Genomic DNA, 24,838 nt, shown 5'->3' with positions numbered 1-24,838 from the left:
TGTTTGAGTATGCTTTTTAAAATATCAATGTCAACATTTATTGCGCAAAACAATGATTTGATAGGCCTATTTTAGTAGCCTACATTTATTTTAATAGCCTGAATACATGAACCCTTACAGAGCGACCCTTACTGGGGCATGTTGTCACAAATGCGAACACGTGTTGACCAATCTGAATATTTTCCCCTCTTTAATGTTTCATGGCTTTCAAAAATAAACTCATTCTGGGAAATCACTGGAGTAAAGGGGCAACAATGTGGTATACAAAAAAAAATGTAGTACTAAACAAATATGAAAAAGAAACTCACTCAGAAGCATATAAAAGGGATTAAATAAACACTCAACAGTGAATCGACTTCAGTCAAGTAGTATATGAAGCATCTGATTTATAGGACAACGCAGTCTAACAGAGAGAACCTGTTGCGCCACGGCCACATGACACAGAACAATGTAGATTGTGCCATGCCCACTTGGGTTTGCCGTCTAGTACCTGATGTCGTCGCAGTCATTTGTCTTGTGTGGATGGCATCCATGGGTAACCAACAGCAATGCCGGATCATTACCGCGACTGCGGCTCTGTTTCTGGCAGTCTGTGGCATTCTTCTGCTCGTCGTACCCACTGAAGACGTCAAAGAGCCGCCAGAGTTTATGGTAATAATATTTTTCTCATTCGTGCCACACACAGGCTACAAATCCGAAAGAGGCGAAGGGAACATTTCACATTCTCGCGATGTTTCGCTGAGCGCGTTATAAGATCCTGAGAACAAATAAGCAGTTTATCTGTATGATATAGAGCAGATAATAACGAGCTCTGCATGTTTCACCTGCCTTGTCTTGTTCAAGGTGAGGTGTTATTTTGTACAGACCACTGGAGAAACCATGGAGATTCTCTCTCAGTTTGAAAACTGCAGAAATAAAAAAAAGCCTTTTCTCTCAGCCAGTTATATATATATATATAATTTCAAGATAAAAAAGTAATACATGTAATTTTATAATAATAAAAGTAAATAAAGAAAGATTTGTTATCACTGTAGTGAATGTGGATAACTTTTAAAGCGTTGTGTGATTTGGTGACCATTGATCTATGATGTTACATTATGCTTTCTGAGATACTAAATGAATGCATTTAGACATCACCACCACCAGTGTGAATTTGGGTCAGATTTAAGCCATTGTGTGTGAAATGGAGAGCGGTAACCGATTCCAACCACCTATAATGCTGCCTTGTCGGATTTGGTGACCATGTTGTAAATTTGCAGATATTCACATCACGCTTTCTGGGAAATAAAATAAGTTTAGACATCACCAATTTGGGTAACATTTAAGCCACTGTGTGTGAAATAGTGAGGAGTAAAGGATTTTGGTAACATATAATGCTGCCTTGTTGGGTTTGATGACCTTGTTGTGTATCTGCAGCTTGTCACATCAGACCGAAATGCTTTCAGAGGTATGAAACTGAGGAGATGTTACCTGAATGTAGGCAAGGCCTAGAATTAGAGTAACATTAAGGCCACTGTGAAATAGAGAAGGGGTTTCAGTGAACTTGCTGAACTTAGTATCTGCACCTGCTCATATCAGAGCAATATGCTTTCTGGGATATAAAACAAAGACGTTTAGACATCACAAGTATGAATTTTCATTAAAGCTGTTGTGTGTAAAATGGGGGGAGTGGAACAGGCTTTCGGGTAGCTCTGATGACCTATATGTTAGGTTTTTTTTGCACAATACTTCCACTCTCCTAAATGTAAATGTTGTGAAACAATTAAATTGAATCACAAAATTAACCAAATATCAGTTGTTTAAATTTATGTGTATATAAATTAGTTTAATTCACTTTTTTCTGAAAGACAAAAAAAAGTGAAAAAGTTCATAGTTGTCCAATTCGGTGTATGTTCCTGCTGGCATATGCCATTTCAGATTAGCATGGCCAGGCTGGGTTTGGGACATCATCTACATCAGCTCAGAGCTAATGACCATAAATCTTTGACATGGTTCATGTTACCTCATAATAGAGTGCAGTTTAATGATCATAATCCATCAGGACAGTTTTAAAAGTGTCCCAGTGCTTAAAATAGACCCTCACAAATAACGAAATACATCATTACATACTTTTTGTAAATTACCATCCAGTTATCATTTGAAGACAACAATAAAAGTTTAGTGCAGATTATTTGTATTCCCTACTGAAGCTTGATTAATAATATTTTCCATGTTCTTGTCAGTTAGATATTGAAGTTAGTTCATATCTATATAATGTTGTCATACAAATGATAAAGTATTCAGAATGACAAAAGCTCTTACAACAATAATATGTCATGAAAAATATTAATTCTTACACTCTAAAAACTTGGGTTATTTTGGCAACTCAGCGCTGGGTTGTTTTAACCCAACAAGTTGGGTTATATGTTTGACCCAGCATGCAGGGTTGCTTTTTTATGGTTTAAAATTACTACATTGCTCGGCTAAAATGAACCCAAATCAAGCTAGGCATTAATCTTGTTCATTTTAAAATCACTTTTACACACAAAGAATGACTATCAAAAGGTAAATATTTATTAAAAACAACAAGAGAAAACAGTCAAAAGTAACATGCAAGAAGAAATGCATAAAAATATATAAATTGTATAAAAATATATAAAAACACTTTTATACAATAATTGTACAATTAGTTAGTTAAGTTCTTTACAAACTATTCTGGCATGACCGTACACAAATAAACCACAGCATTAACACTGATATTATAACATTTAACAGAAGCATATGTGTGAAAGAATATGAGCATGTGTATGAATGACAGTGTAAACGGTTTCATGTCCATGAATACTGATCGTGCATCACTGCCAATTTTCATGATCTCTTTAGCATAATCGATGTAGTCATGAAGAAGCCCCATCAGCACAGAAAAGGCATGTGACATTTTACATGATCCAGGGCAGATTCCTCCTTTAAAACCACTGTTGCATCAGTTTGGGGTAAAGATCATTCTCCTCTTTGACCAGCATTCATCTCAGTCACCGCCTCTTCATCAGTGGCCTAAAAAGAGAAAAACATTTAATTCAAATCTATCCATTTTCAGATAGAGGTGCATCCACATCAGTAAGGATAGATAAATAGTCTGTTTTATCATTTCAACCACTTTGTGTGTGTTTGTTTAATGTCTCTGTCTACCACAGCGCTCTAGAATGCTATAATGGCAGCACTAGTGTGAGGGCTTGTAATATTGTTTAAATATATTGCTTTCAGAAAGCTACTTCTTTACTGAAACATTAAAACATGACATTCACATACCTCACAAATTTCCATGTACGTGGAAAGGGTACTAACTCTTTAAAGGGTTAGTTCACCAAAAAATGAAAATGGTCATAATTTATTCTCCCCCCTGTTGTTCCAAACCCATACAAACTCTGCTAATTTTTGGAACACAAATATATTTAATATTCTCTTAAGTTTTGTCCTCCATTGCAAGTCTGGGAGACCAATATTTTCTTCTGAACAGATATGTTCGCTATGATATAATTTAAGATTTATTCATATATAAATATTGGCTTGGATTAATTCTACAATAACTCTGTATTTTTGAAGCTTGAAAATACTGATTATCTAGACTCTCAATGGATTGACAAAAAATTATGAGAGAAAATTAAAAATATCTTCATTTGTGTTCTAAAGATCTAAAGAAAAGTCTTAGAGGTTTGGAATGACATGAGGGCAAGTAAATGATTTTTTTGTGTGAACTATTCCTTTAAGAAAAGAAGACCAAGAATGACTCTCCAAATCAGACAACTCCAAAGTTGGTTTGAGTTCTGCAATGAAAAAACAGACATCAATGCTTTACATAAAATATGAACACGTAATCATACTGTTGTTGTATCAAAATGTGAAGTAAACAGGCAAGAGACAAAGGTCATGTATGGCTTTCAACATCTACAAAAATCAAACAAACATTATTATTATAATTTTTTTGCAAAACATTACTTTTAACATTTATCACTTCATCAGCTTCAAAATAATTATGCTAGTCATTACATAACGCCGTTTCCTTTAGGAAACTACATTCAGTTTAACCGCGAAAAATAAGATTTATAACGAATTAACATGTAAATGTGTTAACCATCTATTAACACCTCAAAAAGTGCAAATAAGACATAAGACACTCACGGGCGTTATATTAAAAAGTGTCTCTTCCGTTCAGTAAAAGAGGCTGTTAAAGGGGTCATATGATGCGATTTCAAGTTTCTTTCTCTTTGGAGTGTTACAAGCTGTTCATGCATAGATAAGATTCATGAAGTTGCAAAAACTAAAGTCAGGGCTTAAAGGAGCAACAATAATGTACAGTATGTGGAAAATAATGTTTTTTTTGTTTGTTTTTTTTTAACCTTAAACCGCATAAACACATTGCATTACACCAAATAATGTTCTTTTTAGCAGCGCCATGTGACCCCTTTAAGACTATTTCTGAGGCGAAAACTGCGTCTGCATATTTTTCAATATAAGATCTTTTCGGACTATTTCCGCCTTCCATGAAATCTCAAAATACTCCCGGACACAAACAATGAATGATGACTTTACATTTTTAATCTTTATTTTTCATAAACGTATTTCACTCGCTTCCATATGACGGCTTCTCGCACTGGTGTATTCCCAATGTTAACGTGACGTGCGTGCTCTCTTTCACGTCCGCGTTCTTCTTCTTCTTCTTTTAATTTTATTGGCGGATGGCGAGGTGCACATTTGGGTTGAAAAAATAACCCAGCGTTTTTTTTATTGTAGTTTCCTTTACCTGCATGACCATGCATGCAGTTTTACCTGATGGCACACTTACCAAACTAAATTATTATTATTTTAATTTTAATCTAATAGTAGAGGGTGAACTATATTTCTCCAGCTGTGCTCTCTTTTTGATTTACACAGTCTTAAACACATCAAAGCTTTTGTTCATATTGGCTGGATCCCATTGTTTGTATTTCCCAGCCGTTTTGATTCAATGCTTTAATCCCTTTTCCTTCTTAGTAACATGACACCGAGTCATTGTGCTTTTGAAGATCTGGGATTTTTTCATATAGTATTTGTACCAGTATGAATTAACAGTCCTTCAGCATAGTTTGACAATTCTGTTTAGCTTCAGGGTGATGTAATTTCTTGAAGATAGTAAAATGACTTGCTACACAGGTGACTGATGGCACAATCTGAGCAGAGTCATATTGAAAAAGAAAGGCAAACTTGAACATGTTATGAGACGCCTGTATGCAAACTGTAGGCAAAGTCTGGAGGGCAAGATATCTACTTTGTAGAGATTCTCATGGTTTGCATAAATGAATAAAGTTCAGGCAGTGTCTTGCCCAAAATACACAATTCTTTGGGAAGCATGTACTGCAGGTGTGTGTGATAAAAGGAAGGGATGAAAACAAGAGTCTGCGGCATATGTAAATGACGCTTGTTATTTCTTGATATTTAAGCTGTTAAACATTTATTATAATCATTGAGCAAACATTTTACTCTACTTCAAAGAAGTGTTTAAGTAAATCATATTCATATTTGCAGAGTCATGTTCACTTGAATAATCAGCATTACAGTATGAATTAGCAAAGGAGGAGGCCTGACCATTTAAAATGCAAAATAAATGAGTTTTTTTCAAGATGCATCTAGTAGAGTTGTAAATTAAGGTTGAGGTTAATTAGTCAGAAAACCTCAAATATTAACTACATCTAAAATGTTTAAATGTATCAGCAGTAAGTTACAAAATCATGTTTTAATCAAAGAGGAGATTTTCAGCTCCTCGGTGAAAACCACATGTTCTCACATGCCTTATTCTCAAATACACACCCTGTTTTTAGTAGCATGAGACACAAATTACCTGGGGCGGGTTACACCAGCTGTGTGAAAGGTATAACTGTTAGTCATAAATCAGTCCTACATTAGAATTTACACACTACTAAAAATTTGAGTGTTTCACCATTAAACTCAGTTGAAGTGTGACTCTGCATATAATCGTCCAATCAGTAGTAAAGGCTGGAATAAAATGGCAAATTGATCAATCAATGATCAATAGTCTCATGTCAGACTTCAATCATGTTGTTCAGTCCAGGTTTCAATGCTAAAAATATAAATAAAAAAGACAAATGTTAAAAAATTTTACAATTAAAAAATGGCAATTTAAAATAGCTGTTTAACCTTTTTTTAATCTATTTAAAAATTTCATTTATTCTGGCAAATCTGAATTTTCAGCAGCTATTACTCCAGTTTTCAAAAATCCTTCATACATTTTTCCAGTATGCTGATTTGGTAGTCAAGAAACATTTCTTATTATTATCAATGTTGTGCTGCTTAATTTTTTGTGCAAACTGTTATACATGTTTTTCAGGATTTTTTTGTTGAATAGAAAGTTCAAAAGAACAGCATTTATTTGAAATAGAAAAATGTGGTACCATTATAAGTGTTTTATTGTCACTTTTGAATTTAATGTGTCCTTTTTTGCTGGATAAGGTGTATAAAGTTGTATATTTTGGCAGTGTGTCTGTGTATGCATGTCTTCCCTTGCAACCAAATCCTTGTCACCACAGGTTTTTAGCCTTAGCCTCATTTGTTTCACTGTTGTTTGTTCTCAGTATGGAATCGTCCTGGATGCTGGATCCTCTCATACGGCTATGTTCATTTACAAATGGCCAGCAGACAAGCAGAACGGCACCGGCATAGTCAGTCAACACAGCGAGTGTCATGCCAAGGGTGAGTATTTAATGATAAATGGCTTATGATGTTCCTCATTTGAAAGTCTCTTGGGTAAATACGTCTGTTAAGACACTAAATGTAAATGCCAGGTGATAAGACTGAAAGAAAAAGTACAGTCCAACAGGTGAGACTGCTACAACCTTGTGCAATACTGTAGCTTAAAATACATGGTTTTGTCTACATTTTATTCTTTTTTAGAAACAGTTTACTCAAATCTTTGTTTTAAAATGCATCACAATTCTCAAAAGTCTCTCACAGGACAGACATCACAAAATCCAAATGACAACGTCAGAAGTTTTACTTCATTATATGAATGTATTGTAATGAATTAGTTCTTGATATTTTTTCCCTGCTTGAACATTTGCATTGAAGTTTATTTGGACTTCTTAAGAAGAGTGCTGAATTGCAACACATTGTTGCCCGCTTCCTTTTTTTGTGGTGGTGCCTTAAGTTTGCCCTTTTACTATTTCAACACTTTGGCTTAGTCTTCCACTCTTCATTAGGGATCTGACATTAACAGAATCGGGATCTTGAACTCCTAGTACCCATCAAATATTGCTGAGTGGCAATGTTTTACGGAAACATCTGGAATAGTCACCAGAAAACATGTTTGGTTGCATTTTTGGTAGTCAAATATCTGTGGCATCCCGGGCACTGAAATAGGAACTGATAGTTCTTGCCCACGTATGCCTATGCAGAGTTCATAATATATTTAGACGAATTCTGTCATTCGTTTCAGTTGTCTGATGACTTGACCTCTCTCTTCCTCTCTCACTTTCTCCAATCAGGAGGCGGGATCTCCAGTTATGCTGGTAACAAAGGAGGAGCAGCCCGTAGTCTTGAGGAATGCATGGAACAAGCCATGCAGGAGATCCCAAAGTCAAGACACAAACTCACCCCTTTGTATCTCGGGGCCACAGCGGGCATGAGACTACTGAAGTGAGTCAGAAAGCTCACCGCGTTGTGACGAAAGCTGCTTTAATAACCACAGATGACAAATTTATCATTATCCTATATAACTTACCTCTTATAACTTGCAGTACACACTTTGTTTGGGATCAGTAAAATTGTTACTTTTTGTAACATTGAAACATTAATACTTTTGATCAGCAAAGATGCATAAAATTGGTCAAAGGTGACAGAAAAGACCATTATAATGTTACAAATGGTTTAGTTTCATGTAAATGCTATTCTTTGAACTTTCTATCCATCAAAGAATCCTGAAAAAGAGTATAGAGAGAGAGAAGAGATTGTATTAAAAGTGGAATTTTTCAGAAATAAAAAATGCATTTGTGTCATATCACACAGTATTTCTAAACCCAAAGAGTCAGATGACGTTTTGAAGGAAGTGGCAGATAAACTGAAGACCTACCCATTCAGCTTCAAAGGGGCCACCATCTTAAGTGGACAAGAGGAGGGAGCTTATGGATGGGTCACAGTCAACTACCTGCTTGAGAATTACATCAAGGTATATTGTTAGCCATACTGTGTATCTCACAACATCTCAATGTCCTTTACTAAATTTGTTACTGGCCATTTACCTACATTTTTCTCTCTCATGTCTCTAGTATGGTTTTGTGGGTCAATGGGTGTCTCCAGGCAGAGACACGGTTGGTGCTCTAGACTTTGGTGGAGCTTCTACTCAGATCACCTTTGAAACTAAACAGACAGTGGAGAACAAGGACAATCTGATGAAACTGCGGCTGTACGGACGAGACTATCAGATTTACACTCAGAGCTTTCTGTGTTATGGGAGAGATCAGGTGTTACTCAAACTGCTGGCACATCTGATTACAGTTAAGTGTAAACCTTTAGTCTAAATGATCATCAGACGAGCTGATTAACTGATTTGATCATATTTATTTAGAGTATATCTTCTTATGTTTTCTCTTTATATCTTATAGACTCAGGGTTCAGACCGCTCCATAGTTCACCCTTGCTATCCTGCAGGTTACAGTGACTCCATAAAGCTGAGCAGTGTGTTTGATACTCCATGCAATAAAAGACCAACTCTGTATAAACCTGATGACGACCTGCAAATCAAAGGAACAGGAAACTACGATCAATGCCTGGGAAATGTTTCTCGTCTCTTCTCTTTTAACAGCTGTTCTTATTCCAGATGCTCTTTTGATGGAGTCTTCCAGCCCAATATTACTGGAAACTTTATGGTACAAGTTTCTTGAGTGCATAATATGGAACATTTAAACCTTGTGCATTGTTGATTTTTTTATATATATTTTATTAGCCAGAATAACATGCAATTTGTTCCTTCATCTCTCATGCCTTTGGCAACATTAATGTCTTTAATGGTGGGGGATGGTTATGTTAACATGTAAGCAGTTATTAAGTGAGACGGCTCAAAGCATTCAAATAAATCATAAATTCATTTTCTGGGCACTCAGTGTCATGATTACATGTCATTATTATGATTATGCAAACTCTCTCTCTTCGCCATTCTTTCTCTGGCACAGGCATTTTCTGCATTTTTCTACACCCATTCCTTTATTAAGGAAGCAACAGGCATCAGCATCACGTCCCCAGAACATTTGGAGGACGCTACCCATGTTGTCTGCAACATGAGCTTTCAGGAGGTACTGCCCCTCTGAGCTAATTTTGAGCCCTGCTATTCTGAGATGACTTTCCCCATATTTTAGCAATCGACCAGTGATTGAGAGTCTCAGGTTCTCAGATTAAGAGAGCTTCCTTTATCTTACATGAAGATGTTATTTTATATGTACACTGTGTATTGTCTTATTATTATCATATGAAGCAATATTGAATATTTAACAGTTGACTTATTTATTTAGCCTACTTTTATTAAATGACTTTCAGATATTCCACTCAACTTTCTCTTTCATTCTCATTGGCCTAGATGACAAATAAGGTTCGGGGTCAGGAAAGCCGTTTGAAGGACTACTGCGCAGTCTCTGCCTTTGTGCAGGTGCTCCTGGTCAATGGATATGGCTTTGATTTTCTCTCCTTCCCTCACATCTCCTTCCAGAAGAAGGTAGTTAGACCTATTTGCAAAAACTGTCTCTATGTACCTCCTTAATGCACGTTGCCTATTTATAGGCACACAAAATTTCTTTTGATATCGCCAAGCTTTCAAATTTATTTGAACCCCTTCCTTCCAAACATTTGTCACAGAGAGCACTTTTCACTGTCAGGTCAATTTCTCATGCATAAAATGAAGTACTATTTTTCATTGTATTCTTAAATTTAAAAAGAATATTCATCACATCACAGGGGTAAAATGGATTGTAATAGCTTTTTGTGTTGATTTAAAGGAATAGTTCACCCAAAATTTTAAATTTGCTGAAAATTTACTCACCCTAGAATTATTTAGTTTCTTCATCAGAACAGATTCGGAATAATTCAGCATTACATCACTTGGTCATCAGTGGATCCTCTGCAGTGAATGGGTGCCGTCAGAATGAGATTTGTTAATAAAAACACGCAGCTTTTCACTTCACTGGACATTAATTGATGGATTATTGTAATGCTTTTATCAGCTGTTTGAACTCTTATTCTGATGGCACCCATTCACTGCAGAGGATCCAGTGATGTAATGCTGAATTATTCCAAATCTGTTCTGATGAAGAAACAAACTGATCTACATCTTGGATGGCCTGAGGGTGAGAAACATTTTGAAGGTGAGTAGTATTTTCAGTAAGTTTATTTATGTGTGAACTTTTCCCTAAAGCTTGATGAATAAGTGGACCCCTCTAGGTCGAAAAAAAAAATGTTAACATGTTGCTTTGGTTTGCAGGCGGGGGACACATCTGTTGGCTGGTCCCTTGGCTACATGCTAAGCCTAAGCAACCTGCTGCCTGCTGAAGATGTTTTACTGAAGAAATCACTGAGCTCAGGCACCTGGAGTGCTTTGATCATCCTCTTTTGCTTCCTCCTTATTGTGGCGCTTTATTTTTTGTTTCGAGCCATCCGTAAGAAAGACACTGATAATGTCATTTAATGATGATAGTTATTTTGCTCCCAATGTACATTATGCACTGCCCTTAGCAGAAATGCATATACAGTACATTGAAAACAACACGGATGCACAAAAGATTTTTTTGTATCACATTTCATCAAACCTATCTCATTTCAATAACCAATTTCTTATCAAGCACATTTTATATAAATGATCATTTTAGAAGAGACTGTACAACAGGAGACTTAATATTAGTGATGTTAAGTCTAATTCATCAAGGACAATCATGTCAAGATGTCTATCTTTTCATAATGTTGAATGTATGTTTATGTATACTGTGCTGTGCCTTAATATCATATTATGTATGCTTGTTTTGAAACATTTTGCTAGATTTTTTTTCGGGTGCTATGCAATGTTCTGTAAACCAAAGTCAAAAGCACTGAAAACATTCAAAATGGAAAATCTTGCAAATAGAATATTGTATTTGATTTTGAAATGGTATTGCCTGCTTCTATTTCTGCTGAATCAGGAAAGCTTTTGTAATATTAAATAAGTTAGAGTGGTTACTAATTTTTCTATATTTTCTAGATATAATAAAACACTGATGTGTTTGGCCTTTAGTCCTTGTCTTGTCCTTGTATTAATGACGCTGATACACAGATTTTTGTCCAATTAAATGTTCTCTTAAAAGAATAAGAAGTTCCCTCCACCTAACACCACCCACAACCAAATAGCAAGCAGCCAATCATGTTCAAGTCTGATGTAACTGCAGACTATTGACTGTTTAAAAAGAAGAGCCCTTAAATATGTCAACACAGGACAGAGTCTGTTCACTTTTACATATGTTTGTTTCCCCCCCAACACTTTTGGAATACAATCAATAGCTATCCTATATGTGGCTCTCCATTTTTAAATCATTCCTACTGAATATGTTCGATTTATATGCATAGAGCTTTTCCAAATGCATCTTGTCTATTGCAGGGTTGTCAAACTCAGATCCTGGGGCCTGTACCATGATGGTAGATGAACAAATTCAGAGTTATAGGATAAGTTTTGAGTTGACAAAACCAAACCACTCCAATCTGGCTTTGTTGGTACCAGGAAGCTGATCATCAACTTTCTCTGTCCACTCATGCTTGATCCTGACATGAATGTGTGACATCAGTGGCGAACAGCCAATCACAACACAGAGCACGTATGATTCACTTCTGAGAAAGCCAGCGAGATTCAAAAGTGAGATTTGTTTTGTTAAAGATCAAGAGAGGAAAGAATATGTCCCGGAGCAGGTTAGCTGTGCAGTGAAAGTTTCTATGGCAATGAACGCAGCTAAAAGCCAAGCCACTTTCATGATACCTAAAGCCCAGGATTGGTGCAAACTAAACTGAAATTTACCTGGCTAGCCAGCTAATCTGGCTTCATGGTACAAGCCCCATGTCTACTGTTACTAATGAGGAACAACATGATTTAGTTTGCTCTAATGCCACCTAGTGTCACATTGATGTCTGTTTGCATGCCTGAGAAGTTTTGTGTGTTTATAGTTCACAGTCTCTGACCTCGAGACTTTTTAAGGCACAAAAACAGTGGTTTCTTTTGTTGACCCTTAAAAGTTCGCTTTAACTACTACTATGTAAATATATCTTGTTCCAGCACTGCACTACAACTAACCAACTGTGTGGACCATTTAAAGTCAATTATATATGAAGAGTTCAGATGCAAAAGCCTAAATGCCATCTGAAATTTTCTTCTAAAATTAGCATTTTTCGTTTATATTCAGTTATTTCACTTTAATGACAATGAAAAGAACCTGTACCTGAGAAAAATGTTCATTTTAGAAGAAAATTTCAGATGGCACTTAGAGGCTTTTGCATCTGCTCTTCATATAGGCCTATATCATATATATATATATATATACTTCTGTGATTAAATTATCATTGCTATAGACAATAATTGTCGCAGTTGCAGTTCTGGCTGTAAACTAGGTAGTGTAAAATGAGCTATCAATAATAGTGTTACAATAATACGCTCTTTACTTGACAGCCGCGGGCTTCCATAGTAACATAACAAAACATGAAAAAAAACGGGGGGCTATGAATACATTCGCAAGGCACTGTAAGTATAAGTTTCACACTTATCATTCATCTAAATTTTCAAATCTCTTTATTTATTATTTTTCTCCCTCCTACCCAGGATCTCCAGTTATGCTGGTAACAGAGGAGGAGCAGCCAGTAGTCTTGAGGAATGCATGGAGAAAACCATGCAGGAGATCCCAAAGTCAAGACACAAACTCACCCCTGTGTATCTCGGGGCCACAGCGGGCATGAGACTACTGAAGTGAGTCATTGTACTAAAATACTCTGACTTTACTCATGACGCTGCAACAACGCTACTGAATATATAGCATGAACAAGACAGCGCGATGAGTAGGGCTATACAATTATGAATGACTCTAATGAGTCGATTCTTTGTAGCGAATCACAAACAAACAGTGCAGCCTGCAGTTTGATTCCCTGTGCTAATGACACTAATGAGTCAGTTCTTCTTAGTGAATCAAACACTGCTATCTGTTAATTGCTTTGCATGCCTAGATGCGCTGCTGTGATAAGGCCTACAGTAGCTAATTCCTCTTTATTTGGTGCAGGCGTTTTCTGCTTTTTTCTACACTCATTCGTTCCTCCAGAAAGCTGCAGGCATCACCATCACATCTCCAGCAGATTTAGAGGACGCCATCCATGTTGTCTGCAACATGAGCTTTCAGGAGGTAAATCTAATTTTGAGCCCTGCAATTTTAAGTTGACTTGTCAGTAATTGACCAGAAACCATTTAAGAACATTCTACAGCAACCAATTAAGAGAACTTGCATTTTTCCTCTATGAAAAGATGTTTAATATGTTCACTTTACATTGTTTGATTCAATCATTAACAACTGATGCAATATTTAAGCTGTTTTAGCTGTTTGTGGAATTCAATCCCCCCACTGTCAAGTGTTTTACTAGACTTGTCAGAGCGAATAATTCCTAAGCCTAGTTTTTTATTAAACTTAAATGTAAAATTTTAAATGAAATTTTAAATATTTCTCAGGCAGTATATCTTTCTACCTCCCTCTCTCTCAGATGCAGAATAAGTTTCCTGATGAGGGAAACCATTTGAGGGATTACTGTGCAGATTCCATCCTTCTGCAGGTGCTCCTGTTCAATGCATATGGCTTCAGTGATCTCTCCTTCCCACACATCTCCTTTTGGGAGAAAGTAAGGCCTCAGTTTTACGTTATAGTTATCATATCCTTGTCAAGCCAATGTCAACTTGTTACTTTGGTTTGCAGGCTGAAGACACTTCTGTCGGCTGGTCTCTTGGCTACATGCTAAGTTTAAGTAACTTGCTGCCTGCTGAAAATGTGCTTGTGAAAAAAACACTGCGCCCAGATGCCTGGCGTGCTGCCGTCTTCCTCTTCTCAGTCCTTTTATTTTGTCCAAGAGTCAGAATTTTATTAAACTCTGGAATTGTTATAATAAAGACAAGTGTATTATTGTGTGACCTTTTTTCAACATTTAGTTTTTTTTTTTACACATTTAAATCACAGATGTTCTCTAGAATCTCTTAATACTGCTTTTCAATGATAAGGGCATTTTAGTATTCACATATACAACGCGATACTGGAGAATGTGGGCATTTTAGGAGCCCAGCTAGGAACATTTCTTAGGCGGAACCTTTCACGAAGTATCAGAAACAAGGGTCTGTTGACGAGGTTGCACAGTTAGGAAGTGTGCGGTATACAGAAAACAACGAACAATGCAAATCTAGCCCACATCTGTTGTATTTCTGCTGTCAGTGCATTGCATTACATTTCGTTTTGATGCAGATAAAATAGTGACAGCCTCTCAAAATGTTCGCTGGGTTACCGGAGCTGGGAATATCCAATGGAGAAGACCTGAAAGAAACTCTCACTAACTGTACAGAACCCCTGAAAGCCATCGACCAGTTCCAGGTTAGAGCTTAATGCACTTACACATGCACCTCTTTCTCTGAAACAGTCACAGTCTTTAAATGTCTTGCATTAGGCTTTATTTCGCTCGCATGCAGCAGTCATCTTCATTGATTATAATGGGAGGAGGGATCTAGTTTCTGGCGTCGCTTGTCATATGACAAGAACATTAAACATATATCTATTGAGCTTACTAATTAATATGTAGCTAGTACTTTTTTAATTACTAGTAAGTAATCCAATAATCCCTCTTCTAGTATCGAATTGTTGCTCATTACTGATTACTAACGAAGGCATAAGTATAGTGCCTAATGAATGGAGTGCAATTGTATTAAAAGTGCAATTCAAATCTTAAACGTATATTTAAAAAAAATTTCTTGCAGATAATAGTATTAATTAAATGAAAGGTTTTTAAAATGTACTTACGGTACGTTACTGACTCCTAACACACTTAAGCACACTTTTAAAAAAGTTTTTTGTTATATTGTCAAATTAAACGTTTTATTAGTACTTTTTAAAATATTTTATGTAATGTGCTTGATCATAATTTAATTAACTGTAGTGTGTTTTTTGGTATTACATTTAAAGTTAATATATTTAAAATGTGTTAAATTGCAACTATATTATATACAAGTATATTATAGTTTATATGTGTGACCCTGGACCACAAAACCAGTCTTAAGTCGCTGGGGTATATTTGTAGCAAATAGCCAACCATACATTGTGTGGGTCAAAATTATTAGGATCATTTTTAGGATAAAGATCGTGTTCCATGAAGATATTTTGTAAATTTCCTACTCTAAATATATCAAAACTTAATTTAGACAACATTAAAGGCGATTTTCGCAATTTTTTGCTCCCTCAGATTCCAGATGTTCAAATAGTTCTATGGCAGCCAAATATTGTCCAATCATAACAAACCATACATCAATGGAAAGTTTTTACTCTGAAGTTTTAAAAATTGACCCTTATGACTGGTTTTGTAGTCCAGGGTCACATGTGTAGTTTCCACAGAAATGAAACTATATTTAAGTTCGCGTAAATGCCTGTCAGTACATTCAACAGTTCACTTAAACTGTATTTCACAGATGTTAACAGTAATTCGGAATATAAAACATAAAAAGTGCTACTTCATCTGGTTAAAAAGAATCAACTTAGTGCAGTTGCATTGAAAACATATATTCAAGTATATTCTTTAAAAGCATATTATTTCCATAAATAGTAGCTTTATAAAAAGTATGTTCATGTTGTGTTGTGTCTTGCTGTGCTTTCAACACAACTGAATTGTCATTCACAGATGGAAAATGGCATATTGTTGCCAACCCTACAGTCTGCATTGCCTTTCCTGGATCTTCACGGGACTCCACGGCTGGAGTTTCATCAGTCAGTCTTTGATGAACTTCGAGAAAAACTGATGGAGCGTGTTGCCACCATTGCAGAGGGCAAGGATGAGGACAGGTGAAAAGTTTGATTTCAAACCATTTTTTTATTTTTTATACAGCAAATCATAATCAGCAGATGAAAATCATACTAATGCATCCCCTAAATTCACACAGATATGTAAAGCTAGAAGAACTTCTTGAGAAAAGCTTCCCATTGGTGAAGATGCCATCCATACAGCCCATTGTCATGCGAGTGCTGAAACATCTGCCAAAGGTTTGAATGTGTTCTGTGCAATGACTTATTACTATAGTGGTTGGGTGTCAGATATATTTCAAGGTAGCACAGTATACAGACAGACTTATTTTGCAGATTTCAGCCTTAGGTGTGCAATCTATTTTTGTTATTTTATCATTTATTGTTATAGTTATCATAACAGTGTTTTTAGTATAACAGTGACAATCTGATTGCCCTCTCATGCAGGTACCGGAGAAGAAGCTGAAGCAGGTGATGGCTGATAAAGAGCTGTATAAAGTCTGCTCAGTGGAGGTCAAACGGCAGATTTGGCAAGACAATCAGGCTCTTTTCGGGGACGAGGTGTCTCCTCTACTGAAACAGTATATTGTGGAGAAGGAGGCGGCTCTTTTCAGCAGTGACCTTTCCATCCTTCACAACTTTTTCAGCCCTTCACCCAAAACACGGCGACAGGGTGAGGTAAGTGGCAGGTGTTTTTCTTACAATATTGTAATTTTTTGAATACATTGAAATGTTCGCTTGTAACTGTAAGCTGATCAATTAGATATGTTGTCTAGATTATAGTATGTTTGTACTAAAGCATAATTGGCCAGTCTTATTTGGACTGTTTAGATCATCAATCTTATCATTTAATTTGCAAACTGTTGTTCTAAGAAAACGATTATTAAAACATTCCAAAAAATTCTAATTTTCAAACAATACTATGCATACCTAAAAATGTAAAATTAAGATTTTAAGAGTAATTTTGAATGTGAGTAGCATAAGTAAATCTTCTTGTAATGTTATATCAATGTTGTCATAAGTTCATGTTATCGTTAATCTTATGTTCTTCTAACTTTAACGTACCAATGTCAGTTTTTAATGAATTGTTAGCATGATGGTAATTTAGTGTTAATGTAATGTTGTGTCAATGGTATTGTAAGGTTGGTTAATATTATTCTTATGTATTTATTATTATTATTATTATTTAATTTTTTTTGACAAACTTGGATTTTGGTGATTGTTGAGCAAAAGTCAGCTCTGTCCACACTGTGAACTTGTCATATTTAAATTTTTTTATCAGGTGGTGTTGAAGCTGACTCAGATGATTGGGAAGAATGTGAAGCTCTATGATATGGTACTACAGTTCCTGCGGACGCTGTTCTTGCGCACACGGAACGTTCACTACTGCACCCTGCGAGCTGAGCTGCTCATGTCCCTCCATGACCTCGACATCAGCGAGATCTGTTCAGTTGACCCCTGTCACAAGGTGTGGAACCTGTTTCCCGTCTGTTTTCAACTGCAACTTTGTGATGATTAAGCACCATTTGTAGGGGCCTTCCATTTATTATGTTTGTATAAAAGGGCCTAAATAACTGTTGCAAAAAGGTACAAGAACTGAACTCTTTCTGAAAATCATAACTCAAAGCAATGTTTTGGTTGTTTATAAATTAAAAACTCTTTGGAACTATTGCAGTGTGTGACCACTTTCAAACAGACTGCATCCAATAATACAAAATACTTATCTCTGCTTTTATCCTTTTGGTAGTTTTCTTGGTGTTTGGATGCCTGCATCAGGGAAAAGTTTGTGGATGCTAAACGGGCCCGAGAGTTACAAGGTTTCCTGGATGGGGTGAAGAAAGGACAGGAACAAGTGTTAGGGTACCAAATTCAAATATCCATACAGACACAAGGTAACATAGCATACCCTTAAAAAAAAAAAAATGTAACGCTCTCTGTCTCTGTTTCTCACAGTGACTTGTCTATGATCCTCTGTGACCCATTTGCCTGTAACACACTAGTGTTGAGTACCGTGAGGAACCTTCAGGAGCTATTGAGCCAGGACGCCCTGCCCAGAGTGAGAACTTAATTGGTTTTAGATTATAATAGACATCTTTTGTTTTGTTATTGTTAACTAAAACTATTAAAAGTAGTTTTTGGTAATTAAGGATGTAACGATACACCAGTTGAAAATTGATTAAAAAAAATCGTTTGAGATGTTAAATGAATCTCAATAGAGTTGGGGTGGTTGTTTATATGATTGTATCTCTGAGGGGAACTGACTGTCTTCAGGAAAGTTTAGATGACGTTTCCTTTTCATTTTGCATCTGTATAATGGATATTAAATGACTGTTTATAAGAGCAACGCTGCTTTGTTTACAGTGGTAATGAAGGAAACACTATATTTCTGCTGTTCCATAAGCGCCACCTGCTGTTAGAGAGTGAATTTGTGTTCTTATTCAGCCCTTCTGCTGTTTCTGTTCAGATGTTATATGTAGTACAGTTTCACAAAGCTAAACTTTGTTTTGCTTCAGGTTTGGAAATTATACAATCTTAATTAAATCCCAAACTGCTCATGCTACATGTATGCACAGCATAGACAAACCCTTAGTTTGTTTATATTAAGAGATTTATTTTATTTGCATTATTAATTTATTAGATTTTGGATTTATTTTAAAATATATAGTTTTATTATTCTAATTATTTCAGTTTCACAAAGAATATAGTAAAATCTATAATAAAAGGGCACCTTTTCATTTATAATTTGCCTTAAATCTCATTTTGTAAAGAATCTCAGAATCAGTATCGTGTATCGCATCGTGAGTTGAGTGAATCATTACATCATTACATCATTACATAATTAAAATAAAAATAAAATGAGTTGAAATTAGAAATTATATTCTCTTGGCAACTAACAACAAGAAGTTGAAGTACTAACATTGATAAACCGAAATCATTTTAAATTCTATTTAAGCAATTTATTTGTTTGTTTATTTACTTATTTATTCTTATCTTTTATAATATATTACTAATATTAATATCTTATTCATCTATTTATTTTCTACATTGCCTTGGGCTTGTTTTTCAAATGTAGAGTAAATTGTATAAAGATGTTATACAGGACTGAAATAGAAATAAATTATATCTAAATAGAAATATAAAACAAAACAAAGCACATACAATCTTTTAAACCTAAATTGAAAATATTAAATTAAAAGTTCATTTGAAATATCAACATATATAATAATAGTATAGAAATAATACTAAAATAAAATGCTAATATTTCATGCTACGAAATCACTTTGTGTTCATGAACAGGACAGCCCTGACCTTCTCCTTCTGCTGCGGATGCTTTCTCTTGGCCAGGGTGCCTGGGATATGATCGACAGCCAGGTTTTTAAAGAGCCCCGCATGGTAAGATTAACTCTTGGCATTCTTCAACAAATCATAACCTAACAATTTAAATGGGTTGTAGAATTACTCAAGGCTGGTCTTGTTTACCATTAGGATTTGGAGGTGGTAACACGCTTTCTGCCTGCCATGATGTCAATAGTGGTGGATGATTACACGTTCACTGTGGAGCAGAAACTGCCAAGTGAGGAGAAAACCTCTCTGACGTACCCCACCGTGCTGCCTGAAACCTTCTCCAGGTATCTGCACCATGGATTCTCCTCAACTCAATATTTTCAGCAAACGCTCAGTTTTCTAAAATGGATGGTGTTTTTGTCTTGTCCAGGTATATACAGGAAAACAGGGTGGCGTGTGAGATTGGTCTTTATTATGTGCTTCATATCGCCAAGCAGAGGAATAAAAATGCTTTACAGCGGCTTCTGCCTGCACTGGGTGAGTCTCCTGTCAGAGACATTGGATTAATGGATCCATTAGTCAAAGCCTCACAGACACTGATCACTTTGTGTGTGTGTTTGTGCAGTTGATACCTATAACGACATGGCATTTGGAGACATCTTTCTCCATCTTCTCACTGGTCATCTGACTCTGCTTTCTGATGAATTTGGATCAGAGGAGTTCTGTACTGCAGTCTTTGATAACTTCCTCCTCACATCTTTCTCTAGGTCTGTATTACCTTTTTAATAGTGCAATTCTTCAATGCTTGAAAAAAATGAAAAAAAATCACCAGTAAGATAAAAATCAAGGTTAATACTGTGGCTCAGTTCACTGCAGTTCTAGAATGTTTTTCACTCTCATTTGCAGTAAGGAGAATGTTCACCGACACTGTCTTCGTTTGCTGAATCATCTCCATCAGAAGGTGCTGGCGTCCTACTTGGAAACCTTAATGAAGACGCTTGAACCTCCAAAACAGGTATTAAAACAGGAAACAGAATGAATGTGAATTTGCTGAAGTAATGCCTAAATAACTGTAACTGCTGATTAACATTGTCCAATGTTAATGCAACAGTGCCTGTCCACTTTAGTCCTGGGAAATATTTTTCCCATAGGGATTATAAAAAATAATATACAGACTTTACCAACCAGATATGAGCAGACTTACAACATTACAAACTTTTATTATATAAAGAAAATGATATATGTTGGAATTCTGCAGCTGAACACAAATATCTAAGTTGAAATAATGTAGGCTGAAGGCTGATGCTTTTTCAACAGAAGCATATACAATTGATTAACCATCAGTAGTAGTGTTCAGTAGTGTTAAAGGTGCACTAAGCAATTTTTTTTTTCCCCAAACTATGTTGATATTTGAAAGCACCAAAACAAACACGCCCATACCTCAACAGGACCTCGCCCCTTATTTTGAAATCATGGCAACAACGATCGTGGAAACAAGTGAAGATGACACAAGCATATTCAAACAAAAGCCAACACGTATAAGTTGTGTGAAATAAAGCAAAATTAACGTTACTCACCTATCAAGAAGAAAAAACAATGCAACCTCGGCGAGCGATTCAAGCCCTTCCTGCTCCTTGTTTTCTCCACCGCTGGAAAGCTGCTCTGATATTTACGTGGGTCCTACCTCTTGCCTGATTGTAACTCTTCTTTTTAATGTTGTGTTTCTCTGATATTTTCCTCCTTTTTTTATCTGCCATCTCTCTCTATCTATAGTCGATCTGCTAACTATCCTGTGCACTCAAACTAAGCACTCTCTTCTTTGTCATTACAAGACACGCCCCCTTACTGCTGATTGGCTACAAGTGTGTTTTGGGACTAGGTCCGATGCTGTGGTCAAAAGCGTTTTTCAAAAATCGCTTAGTGCACCTTTAAAGTAATTTGATTTTGATTAATGATTACCAATTTTTTTTTTTATTGAAACAAGATGCACTGATGACTCATTCATAAGACCAGATTAAGAAAGTAAATAGTCAGTTTTGTTTAAATGTTGACTTTAAAAGGTCACTAGAGGTCACCTCATCCACTTCTGTTCACAGATAATAAAAGTTTCTCTTATGATGACATTTGATAAAGTAACCATGTTTTAATTCATGCTATTACAGAGCAGTGAGTCAGTGAAGGAGCTGTACACCCTGTTGAAGGAGAAGCTCGAAGCTTCTAAGAAAAGCCCACCGGAACCAGAGGAAGCCCCTTCTCTGGATCTCGGCCTTCACCCTGTTACTGTGCCCTCCACCCCCTCCACCCCCACAACCCCTCTTTGAGAGAGACTGGACGCCCCAGCCACTAGAGAGCAGCAACAGCAATCATGTTCAAATGGGGATAGACAACAAGTCTTATGTCATAAAGACTGACCTGAATGTGTATAAAATCCAACAGTGCTGGTTATGAATTTAGTTGTTTTTCTTTTTTATTTTATAAGGGTAATTTTAAAAGCCTTTTCCATTTTGCAGTTTTGTTAGCTCAGCTCTATTTCCATCTATATGCTTCTTTTAAGAAAATGTAGTCTTGTTTCATTGTTGTATGAGTTCAAATATAGTCTCTTATGTACAGCAGTTCATGGTTGAGTATGTTTTGCTTTGGATTGTGTCAGTAACAAGCCCTAGTGTAAATAAAATAATTGGTAAGAAAGTTTACAGTCCTCGATTTTGGAGTGTTTAAATGCATTAAACTTGACTGATTTGATGTTTGTTTGTTTTTTTGCCCAACAGCGTGTCCATGTCAGACATGGCTAAAAGACAGAACACAATCAATCGCAGATCACTGCCATTCTGATGATTGGCAGCCTCTCTTTCTGCAAGCAAACTGCTGTCTTTCACCTGCAGCCAAATAGAAAAGTACAAATATTATTATTATAAAAATAATGCTAAAAAACATTTAACAATATGCAAAATACGTACTCCGTAATTGATACATTGTCATGGAATGGACTTTTTTACATTGAGTTTTGAAGGTCTAAGATGAATTATCTGTTGTTGCTTTCATTATGGTTGTTAAAATAATATGGCTATACAAGTTGGGGAAAAAATTAGATTTCCTGGCCTAGAAGTGTCATGAATATTCATATTGTTTTTAAAAATTATATAAAAAGTCATGGGAAATTTCTAGTTGAGTTATGCTCAGCACTTCATCAGGTTTTTTATTTGTGTAATGTCTTTAATATGTTTGAAAGTCCAAATTGGACAAAAGGATTCCATCCCTAATATAATCTTGGAAAATTATGAAATAGTCTCTCTAATTTATCCTAGATTTCTTCAATAAATACACTCTAAAAATGCTGGGTTAAAAAATAACCCAACTTTAACCCAGCCTCTGGGTAACTATGGGACAGAACGCGCGCTGGGTTGAACCATTTGGCCCAGAATGCTGGGTTGTTTATTTGACCCAACCATTGGGTCAGGTTAACGCTGTTGCTGGGTTAAACATTACCTAAACATTGGGTTATTTGTTGTCTCATTGCCTTGCTACCTTTATATTTACCAATATTACCAATAATAAAAAATAACAATCATGAAGGAATGTAAAATTATTATTTTTCTGTAATACAATTACACAACACTATTTTTGAATGGGTGCTACTGTTACACATTACATCCAACCCCTTTGTAGATCAGGTTTTTTAAAACAAAACTTTGTAAACTAGGTACTGTAGATTCCTAATCTTTGTCAACATTGCAGCATCATCATCCTCCGTTCTTGAATATTGATTGGGGAAGTAGAGTGGGCAGGACTTTGAAAGCACTCTCCCTTTTAGCATCTAAACCATAAGAAACGACACATTGTAACACTTTTCCTGTGAAAATATCTTCATTCCTTTAAATAGCTTGGATCGGATTGGATTTAAATAGATTGGATCAGAAACAAATGACACAGGCAGATCATGGGACAATGGCATGGCTGAAGTGGGACTTACATTAATGACTTCCTGAGACAAACATGTAATTTATTAGGAATATGTAGATGTTAATGACCTTAGGGCAGAGGTGCTGCTGCTGTGTACACTCACAGAAAACAATGTGCTCAAATTTTAAAGATGTGGGGCAGCTCCTGTAATATCACCTTGACTATCGACAAAGACATCATCTCTCAGCGATATCTCTGACTATCGTCATATTATCATCTATCTGCACAACCCCACCAACAATTTAACCATTTCAAATTAGAGAGATGGTACTTCACTTTGTGTCAAAATGGTTGATTTATTACCCTCATAAAAATTCCACCCCCCTCCCATAACTGGACACCTGTTTGTACACCCCTAGCCCCCACCCTCTCTAAGCGGCCATTTTATTGACCTTATGGTGAACTTAAGAATTTATGACTGTGTGTGTGTATGTGTGTGTGTGGGGGCGATGTTATGTGGTTTAAACTTTAAATGATGAATTTGTGTTAAATGGGGTAAAGGGAAGTTTTTATTAAAGTGTTTTCACATACACATCAAGAAAAAAAAAAACATCAAACATGTGTGTAAAACGTACAAAGACTGTTTATTTCCCTACAAGTGTAGACTTAAAACAGGAAAAACGTAGAAAATAAAACAAAAAAGCATTAGATACACTATCTTAAAACTAGTTGTTTGACAAAGTTAAATAGAAGAAGCGAGCGCGTTCATTTAAACCTATTTTGCGGTTTTAAAAAGTTGTGACTTTAAAACAGATACAAAGTTAGATAATATAGATTCGTTTTTCCCCTACAAGTGGAGACTAGCATTGTTAAAACAGAAAAAAGGAAAATAAAACAAAAAAAAAGCATTAGATACACTATCTTAAAACTAGTTGTTTGACAAAGTTAAATAGAAGAAGCGAGCGCGTTCGTTTAAACCTATTTTGCGGTTTTAAAAAGTTGTGACTTTAAAACAGATACAAAGTTAGATAATATAGATTCGTTTTTATCTTACGATGGTACGTGTGTTTTTTTCCTTACAAGTGGACACTAGTGTTGTTAAAACAGTTTTAGGAAAAACTAAAACAAATAAAAAAGCATTTCGTTTATCTATAACAAAAAAGAATCGGATGCGTTAGTTAAAACAATAAGATATTTATCAAAAAACTATGTCTTGCTTTTTTTTTTTAAAGTTTGACTTTATAACAGACATAAAGTTAAATAATATAGAGACGAGTTCTCTTACCGTGAAGTGAAATAAAAAATATCACACCGTTAAACAACAGTATAAGATAGCTGTAAAATCTTCTGACATTACAATTGAAAACCTAGCCTTTGTCCCAACTTAGAAAAGTTAAACAAATGTCTATCCACGGCGTTCGTTAAAACACCAGCATAAGATACTTGTCGAAGTCTATCTTGCGGTCTACCATTAGCTGCTCTGACAGAAAGTTAGAAAATGAAAAGACCAGACTATTTTACCTAGCCTCCGTGAGATAACCGCTCCCTTCCATGTCAAAACTCAGAATGAGGTTACGCTTGCCGTCAGGTCACGCCTACAT

General features: G+C 35.8%; 2 protein-coding genes across 2 annotated transcripts; both read left to right on the top strand.

The window, feature by feature from the left end:
• Positions 1–338: 338 nt before the first annotated feature.
• Positions 339–11,278, top strand: LOC306869767 (ectonucleoside triphosphate diphosphohydrolase 2-like). The gene is made up of 9 exons (XM_079416673.1): positions 339–651; positions 6,606–6,723; positions 7,515–7,665; positions 8,035–8,194; positions 8,295–8,522; positions 8,631–8,894; positions 9,198–9,317; positions 9,599–9,733; positions 10,496–11,278. The coding sequence occupies exons 1-9, from the start codon at positions 373–375 to the stop codon at positions 10,697–10,699; spliced, it is 1,659 nt and encodes a 552-aa protein (XP_079272799.1). The 5' UTR covers positions 339–372; the 3' UTR covers positions 10,700–11,278.
• A 3,098-nt stretch (positions 11,279–14,376) lies between these two features.
• On the top strand, positions 14,377–22,884 carry LOC306869766 (negative elongation factor B-like). Its single transcript, XM_079416672.1, has 13 exons — positions 14,377–14,639; positions 15,934–16,094; positions 16,193–16,292; positions 16,500–16,730; positions 17,335–17,520; positions 17,800–17,912; positions 18,006–18,108; positions 19,350–19,445; positions 19,539–19,681; positions 19,768–19,874; positions 19,963–20,104; positions 20,244–20,352; positions 21,500–22,884. The coding sequence occupies exons 1-13, from the start codon at positions 14,538–14,540 to the stop codon at positions 21,656–21,658; spliced, it is 1,752 nt and encodes a 583-aa protein (XP_079272798.1). The 5' UTR covers positions 14,377–14,537; the 3' UTR covers positions 21,659–22,884.
• Positions 22,885–24,838: the final 1,954 nt, after the last annotated feature.

This window comes from Barbus barbus (assembly GCF_936440315.1).
Source record: "Barbus barbus genome assembly, chromosome: 5".
Classification (NCBI taxonomy): Eukaryota; Metazoa; Chordata; class Actinopteri; order Cypriniformes; family Cyprinidae; genus Barbus; species Barbus barbus.
The sequence above is the reverse complement of the archived record's forward strand: the minus strand, read 5'-3'. Positions and strand labels throughout refer to the sequence as shown.